General features: G+C 44.3%; 1 protein-coding gene across 1 annotated transcript; it reads left to right on the forward strand.

The window, feature by feature from the left end:
• The first annotated feature begins 529 nt into the window (after window positions 1-529).
• On the forward strand, window positions 530-9,023 carry LOC138801878 (serine protease 33-like). The gene is made up of 7 exons (XM_069984974.1): window positions 530-547; window positions 975-1,083; window positions 4,969-4,992; window positions 5,072-5,231; window positions 7,898-8,160; window positions 8,395-8,564; window positions 8,667-9,023. Exons 1-7 carry the CDS (start codon window positions 530-532, stop codon window positions 9,021-9,023), a joined length of 1,101 nt encoding a protein of 366 aa, XP_069841075.1.

Consider the following 9,023-nt stretch of genomic DNA (forward strand, 5'->3'; position numbering starts at 1 on the left):
GCTCAGCTTATCTACAACCTGTGTCAGCTGTCCTCCCTGCAGGTCACCTTGTAATTGCTCTCCTCCCCATCTACAACCTGTAAGATGTCCTTCAGGGGTTCTCTCTCCATCTCTGTGCACAAATCCTATGAGTCTCCCCTGAAGGGCCACCTTGTATCAGCTCTCCTCCTCATCTACAGCCTGTGTGAGCTGTCATCCAGGGGTTCTTTCCCCCCAGTGTACTGTCTGAGCTGGCGTGTAACCCTTTCCCTGCTGTTACCCTTTAATACTCAGAGAGCAGAAACTCCCTCTGTTAAATTTAAGGTATATTCCTGTGAGTAACAGAACACGATATAAAAAGTTGCTTCATTTTGCATTCAGAAAATAAAATAATAATAATAATAATAATAATAATAATAATAATAATAATAATTAATGTAAAAGTGCTCATAGTCTATTAGGTCAGGAGATCAAATAGTAATCCTTCAGCCTAACCTAAGAGTCGTCTCAGGGTTTCCCTGATCCCTCCATCCTCCTCGTAGTCCTTGACATGGGATGTGCTCTGCAGGTAACATTATCCTCTATTAGCACAGCCGTCAGGCACCATGGTGGGCGAGGACTGGGATTAGAGGGATGAGGACACAGTCTGCCTGTTCTTCATCACTTAGGAAGTGTTCAGCCGACGTGTAGGTATCTCTCATAGCCAGGATTACCCTAGTGACCTGCACCGAGAGGACTCTGCTACATCTCTATCTAACACAGGTAAGGAGGAAACTCTCATCTCCTCACAGCTGTCTTCTTGGACAATGGTGACGTCTCATACCGTCTACTCATACCGTCTAACGTTGGGATCTCATTTCCACCATTAACACCAGTATATCTGCCATATCACACCAGTATCTCCTTTTTTTAACCCCCTAAAGTTGTTTTCCTTCTTCTGGATCCACAAGCAAGGTCCTGAACTGCACTTGTGTCCATGACTCTTATGTACACAGGTCCGAGGAGCCACCTCGTACCTCATCCTCTGGATATTGCTCTTCCTCCTGGATATTATGAAGCCTCGGCTCCTGCAGCTCCTCCAGCTGATGACTGTCCTAGTCATAGGTGAGTGGACACCATCAGGTATTGGGACATATTGTCTAGCAGGTGGCAGATGATTTGCTATTGGTTAGAAGGAATAACTGCAACATGTTCATGGTCCTGATGGTTGACGATCCCATCACCTTTACAGCCCGACCAGTGTTATCGGTGAGTAGTGGTCATTGTAGGGAAGTCCCATTACCTTGAAGAGTAGTGATGGGACAAATGTCTTCTACCCAAGTCCACCAAGATAAGTCTATGGCTTAGACACAAAGCTTGGACCTGATACTGGGTAGTAACTATGGTCTGGTGCAAAATGGCAGAAGGGTGTGAATTATAACCACGATTTTAACTGTGGCACCTGTGTATACCCAATGTAAAGCTCATTATACACATGAGACACACATGCTTGTTTGACCAAATGTCAAAAATCTTGTCCAGTTCCCCAAATCTCAGTCAGGTGATCATGTCTCCTGAGAGGGCAGAAAGCGGCTGGAAAACTCCTCTCCTGGTGACTTATTGCAGTGTCCTGGAGGTCAGTACTATGTGTTATAGGCTCTGGGGCTGAAGCCCATAAATGCTACTCCCGCCACCAGGTGTCACTGTACTGTTTGAACGGCTGAAGGTAAACTATGATAAGGGTTCACTATTTATTGTCTGTATTCTATGACATTGCTGGTTCTCCTGCCCAATCCCTAAGCCAGCTACCTCAGGGGTCACTGCCCCATCACAGAGGGTTATCCTGTCTCTTTGCCCAATTAAATTCCCCCCTGAAGTATATACAGTATATTGAGGTTGGGACTAATTGGTTTGGTTCAGATCAGATATAATCTAGTATTGTATGAGCAAATGTGTATGCCCAGAGCCTGGCCAGGCGGCCAGGGCCCATGTGCGGTGCTATTCTTGCGTCTATGTCTTTTTCTCATAACCTCTCCTACCCTTGCCATGTCTATCTATACCAATGCGACTAAGAGGCTGTGGTGAACACCAGGACTAATCTTAATCCTGTATTTTCTACCTCTGATTGCTATGCAAGATTAACTGAGGTATTGTCCAAGTCAGTAGTTAAGCACAGTGCAAAGGTTGAGTCTCTACTGCAACCTACTAGGATTTTGATACCCCAATGGCTAGCTCTAACCACTAGGTGGGCCTGCTATCCCCGATCGGGGGTCACTCGGTGCCCACAGGAAAGCTAAAATAGATGTTCATTCCCATGGATACGAGACTCTCTTCTTATGGCTCCAGATAAATACCTCATTGTCTGGATAGGATCCCAGGTTTACAGCCCACAGACCCCCAAACCACCTCAGCTGCACAGCTCAAAGTTATTCCATTCCAAGTATCTATTGTATCCAGAGCCTAGGTCAATGGCTTATATCACTATAACTCCCAGCTTCCAAGCTGTGCCTGAAGAGTCATTTTTTTCTTCTCTCGTTTACCAGTGTACCAGCTGTGTTCTGTACCAGTGAAAGCACAAACATCTATTGTATTATCGAGATTCCTAAACTGGGAGAGAACTGGTCTTTGCCCTAAAAGAATCTTCTGCAATATATATAGTTTTGCACTACAAAGCTCTTCAGTAAAGGCTCTAACCATTTAAGTGCCTGGACTCATTAAAGTACAACAAATTGCACAACACCAAACCCCTATAAAACAAGAGGTGCCGTGTCAGTATAACCATGGGTGGGCAAACCTACCACCTTGGCCTCCGTGACAAGCGCCATTGTGGTGCTTTGACAACCCACCAAACCCCATAACACCTGGCCCCCCTGGGTTGCTGCATTATCTCCTAATACTTCTCTATTGTCAGTCGGGAGTCCCCCATACACATGAGATGGTCCGCTGATCCTATCGAAGTCAGTCTACCCTCCATTGTTTGTAGCGTGTAACCTCTCGGGGCAGAGTCTCTCTGTGTATTTAGAAACAATGATGTATGATTGATGAATCAGTAATAAATGGATCTGATAGATGTTTATGTTTTGGTCATCGGACACACGGGCCATAAACAGCTGAGATAATAACCCATAACCTTCTCCCATCTCGTTGTTATTCCCGATGTTTGTTCTTCCTCAGATTTGTGGCTATTTTCGGTCACATCTATCTGTGGCTCCATAGAAGCTTCTATTCACAGATAGAACAATGCTTAGGCTGAGGTTTATTATCCGGAGGGAGACGTTCTCCTCACTCGCTGTAACGCCATTGTCTCTGGTGTCCACAGTCTTTTTAGTCAGAAGCCGTCACCTGTGACAAGTGTGGAGAATAGGGCAGATGTCCCCACATAAATACCATGACGTCTGTGAGCGCTGCCACCATTGTGATGTAGGTGAGCGGCTGACGTCCATTGTCCTGTCCTATGAGGAGACCTGAATGATAAAGCAATTATATATGGGCTGATAACTGGAATCCCGAAGCTGACACTGGGCTCCCCCATCTTACTGAGGTTTCTCTCCCTCCATATTGATTCTACCCCCTTCAACATTGAGGCTCCTGCTTCTTACATCGAGACTACTCCTTTGTACATTGAGCCTCCTTCTCTCCATATGAAACTCCTCACCTCTGTATTAAGATCCTTCCATTCACGTCAAGACTTATTCCTTCTACATAGAGACTCCACCTCCCCAGATGAGGGCTCCTCCTAATATGAAGACCCTCCCCTTCATACTGAAGCTCCTCCCCTCTGTTTTAAGACCCCTTCATTCAAATCAAGACTTATCCCTTCTACATACAGACTCCACCTCCTCAGATGAGGGCTCCTCCTCATATGAAGGCCCTCCCCTCCATATTTAAGCTCCTCCCCTGTGTATTAAGACCCCTTCATTCACACCAAGACTTATCCCTTCTACATAGAGACTCCATCTCCTCAAATGAAGACTGCTCCCCCATAAACACACACACAAAAAGCTTCTTTCTTCCATATTGCAGCCCCTCTACTCACACTGAAGTGTCCGGGAACCCATGGGCCACTGACGGGTTCCTCTCTTAGTTGAGTGAGCACAGTTTGTTCCTGTGTGAGTCTCACAGCCATAAGCTCTGCTAAAACCCTAAGAGAGGCAACTACCATTAAGGGGTCCCAAAACCTGTCTATGTCTAGGGTGACCTATTATACAAAAGAGTATTCTCAGGAAGTCCTTCAGCCATCCAGGACTATGCACAAAGGCCAAGTAAAGCTGAAGTACCCCACTGAACCTTTGGTTAATCTCCTCGGGTAATTTTCAGAGGTTAGTTACACCCAGTTCTTCAAGCCCAGGCCCGTGTTCCTGGATTTGGCGCTCTGTAATCTCTTCCGGCATGTGGCAGTATGCTCTAAACCATGACTACAGGTGTCCTCTATAAGGTCTCAGGTATTAAGGTGACAAAGTTCTCCACTGCATCTTCCCACTGGTGGCCCCCTATCTACTTTAGTCTTTTATCCAAAACTACAAAAGAGACCATCTTTACTTAAGTCTAACCTATCCAAAACTAAGTATTTCAAGGGATTAGCAGCCACACAGAGGCTCCTCCTCCACATAAAGGCTTCTCCCTCACACAGAGGCTCCTCCTCCACATAAAGGCTTCTCCCTCACACAGAGGCTCCTCCTTCACACAGAGGCTCCTCCTCCACATAAAGGTTTCTCCCTCACACAGAGGCTCCTCCCCCACATAGAGGCTCCTCCCCGTATATAGGCTCCTCCCTCCAATAGAGGCTCCTCCCTCATATAGAAGATCCTCCCCTTATCCAATGTGCAGCTAAGGTGGGATAATACAAGCGTTGCTCATATCCCCTTCCTTGATGTGCTAACATTGAAGTCATCATGGAGACGGGAGGCGTGGTTCATAGTGCCTGCCTGTTCTCTGTTATCCTGTACTAAGTCTGGACATCACAATGTATGATGGATGTGGATCTAACCAACTGCTTCTCTTTTCTTGCAGGTCTTGTGAAGAGAACGGCTGCAGGTACCTACCTATGCTTAGTATGATTATTTACAGTGTGATTGGCTCCCACCTTCATACATGTCTCCTCCTCTTCCTGCAGTGTGTGGTCAGCCGTCCTTCACCCAGCGGGTTGTGGGTGGTAAGAACTCAGCTCTGGGGAAGTGGCCCTGGCAGATCAGTATAATATATGATAACGTCCATCTGTGTGGGGGATCCCTCATCTCAAGCTCCTGGGTGGTGACTGCCGCACATTGTATGAGGTGAGGAGACCATTGTCCCTATGGTCACATTTCACCAACCAGTGATGTAGCAGAGCTCAGCCGGACACTACTCACTATTTAATCGATGGACAATTTTGTCTCTGTAGTCCAGAAGGCTCCCAGGCCAGAGCGGAAACCAGAAGGCAACATAGGAGGCGCAATGACGGCCATGGACGTTCCACAGACAGAAGACAACGTCAGAGGCGACTGATGTGAGTACCCCGAAACATCCCACGGACTGAGGGAACATTTATAAGATCTTACATCTGCAGGTTATAAGGAAGCATGTTACCCGGTGTAGTGACTCAACTTATATACATGAATAATATTATACCTCTTATATGGAGTATCTCTATATAATATTATACCTCCTATATGGAGTATCTCTATATAATATTATACCTCCTATATGGAGTATCTCTATATAGTATTATACCTCTTATATGGAGTATTTCTAAATAGTATTATACCTCTTATATGGAGTATCTCTATATAATATTATACCTCTTATATGGAGTATTTCTAAATAGTATTATACCTCTTATATGGAGTAGTGCTGCGGAATCTGTTGGCGCTATATAAAAATTATTATTATTATTATTATTATTATTATTATTATTATTATTATTATTATTTAATTATTATTATTATTATTATTATTATTATTATCATCTCTATATCATATTATACCTCCTATGTGGAGTATCTCTTTATAGTATTATAACTCTTATATGGAGTATCTCTATATAGTATTATACCTCTTATGTGGAGTATCTCTTTATAGTATTATACCTCTTATATGGAGTATCTCTATATAGTATTATACCTCCTATGTGGAGTATCTCTTTATAGTATTATACCTCTTATATGGAGTATCTCTATATAGTATTATACCTCTTATGTGGAGTATTTCTATATAGTATTATAGCTCTTATATGGAATATCTCATTATAATATTACACCTCTTATTTGGAGTATCTCTATATAGTATTATACCTCTTATATGGAGTATCTCTATGTTGTATTATACCTCTTATACGGAATTCTTATTGTAACATTACACCTCTTATATGGAGTATCTCTGTAAGAATATTATACCTCTTATATATGCAGTGTCTCAGAACCTGTGTGCCACTGCTGTATATGTATGTACATAGGCCGGCACTGATTTTGGCTATATTTAAGGATAATCTGCGGTTAGAGTTGCTATACTGCCTTTTGACCACTAGGTGTCAATAACTCTTTTCTTCTATAGCAAGCACAGGCTGAAGTATATTGCAAGGGGTTAAGTATATATGTATGAGATACCTGTACATGCTTTACAGTTAGTTGCCAGTCACCTGCCTAAACTCTAGGCCTATCACTGACCTGTAAAGCTTTCCCTCTAGTTCCGTCTGACCAGGTGTTGAGTTACCACACAGTCTGCTGGACCAATAGGAAACTAGTCCGAACCCTTAATGATAAGTCTAGTGAGCAGGGACATGGCAGGCAGTTCAGTGTTCAGCTAGTGTGGAGAGGGGAGCAGTTAGCTAGTGTATCCTGAATTCTTATTTCTACAAGTTCCTGGTAGACCGGCTATTGTCTGCAGGAGTAAATGACCACAGGCGAGGGGATTCCACCTGTTCACGTGGTTGGTGATTATGTCTCTCAAGTCTTTCCAGTCTAAATACAGACATATTCAAGCAGTTGGAGAAGTTGCTACAAGCCTATGTACCCCACTTATTGCTCGTTTCCTTTTGGGCAAAAGTCGAGGAGCTACTGTAGCTCTGCTCAGTCATGCAAACCCAGGGCCTGTTGCTTTTCTTCAGTCCCACTTTCCGCTGACGTCTTGAACATTCTTCACTGTAGCGCTGCTCGTCATTAAACAGCGCACAAAAACGTTACTTAAAGGGGACTTCTTATCTTAGAAAGTGGTGGCAGTGTTGGGGTGTTGCTAAGTCATCCGCTTTGTCCACAAAAAAACTGAGGTAGAACTTAAAATTTTCCCAGTTGCTGTCATTGTCCCCTTGGACATCAATGCTCTTCTGTAGGGTTGCGCCTTCTTTAATTTGTTGCATCCGGAATAGAGTCACATTTTGTTCCCCTGAGGAGCTTCTTCAAATCAGAAGGAGGGTGATCCAGCTTAGCCGAGGTGTTCCAGGTGAAGGCCGCAGTGTGACAAACAGCTGACAAACATTTCGAGACCCACTTGCCCAACCTCTTCCTCATGTCCAGATAGTAGTGAAGTATCCTTGGCGATTATCAGTTCAGAAGTTTGGCAAACGTCCAGACTCATGGATGATGTCTATGGCTTCTGGCATGGTCACCACTGGTCTACATTGTCTATATTTTTTACGGTGGAATATGAGAAGTACTTTTGGCCTAATGTTTCCACTGTGTCACTGGGAATGACATCCCTGGCTGACATCAATATGAGAAACGTCATCACCGCCCTGCTCTTCTCTCCAGTGGGATCTGCTGTAGACTCCACCATGATGTCTTCACACTGGCATAAAATGAGAATCAAGCATTGAGCTCTCACATGATATTACATTTGTTTATGTGAAAAGGTCAGACCTCTACTGACCATGACGGCACATCCTTACATCTTGTTGTTTGTAGAATATGGAATATGTTGGTGTTATAAGTCATGGTGGTCTTATTCTTCTTTCCATTTTTATTTTCAGTAATGGAGAATATAATGTGGCATTGGGCGCACTTAACCTTACAGGAGCGAGTACTACGAAGGTTATTGTACCAGTGAAAAGCGTCATCATCCACCCCATATACAATGGAGATGGGACCAGTGGGGATCTGGCCTTGTTAGAACTGGAGAGTCCTGTCGCCTTCAATAGCAACATCCAGCCAATCTGCCTGCCCTCCCCCAACCAGGCGTTCCCAGACGGAATGATGTGCTGGCTGACAGGATGGGGGGATATCGCAGAAGGTGGTGAGTTATTCAACAGATCGGGGAGGAGAGCACCCCCATAGACCTGAATACATAGTCTGCTGTAGATGTAACAAGATGACCGCAGGTGTTTACTACATAAGGAATATTTATTATGTTATAGTTATTAGTTTTAATTATTTAGTCTCTTTAGTCACTGATACAAAACAGATGGTGGCTCCATAGTGGAAAAGGATGAGAAGAATGGAAGGATCATACGTGTTTTCTTCTTCCCAGTAAAGTTGTCTGCCCCGTACATCCTGCAAGAGGTGGCCCTTCCTCTTATCAACTCCTCCACGTGTGACAAAATGTTGAAAGACGTCTACAACATCAGTTCTTCCATGGTCCTTGTGCAAGATGATATGATCTGTGCCGGCTACTGTGAAGGCAAGAAAGATGGCTGCCAGGTGAGCAGATGTCATCTTTACCGTTATATTGGCTGGTGATGTCACTACGGCGGATGACCATGGTATAAGTGCAATAACTGTGACACTTCTTTGACTCTTCAGGGGGATTCGGGTGGTCCATTGGCATGTGAACTTAATAGTTTTTGGTTTCTTGTTGGGATTGTGAGCTGGGGCGATGGTTGTGCCAGACCAGGAGAACCCGGCGTCTACACCAAAGTCTCCAGCTTCTCAGCCTGGATAGAGGAAATCTCGAGTCTTGCTGCAACATCTGGGAGAAAAGTCAATGCGACAACCATCAATGTTGATACGTTCAGCACAAAGAAGTCATGGACAACCACTCAACTCTTATCCAAAGACACCCGAAGAGCCAGCAACCAGGCAGGGTCGAGGTCTAACATGGCTGCCGCACACATCCTGCTCTTCCTCATGTTCCTCATCAGGACACTAGACCTTTTGTAA

This window comes from Dendropsophus ebraccatus, chromosome 9 (assembly GCF_027789765.1).
Source record: "Dendropsophus ebraccatus isolate aDenEbr1 chromosome 9, aDenEbr1.pat, whole genome shotgun sequence".
Taxonomy (NCBI): domain Eukaryota; kingdom Metazoa; phylum Chordata; class Amphibia; order Anura; family Hylidae; genus Dendropsophus; species Dendropsophus ebraccatus.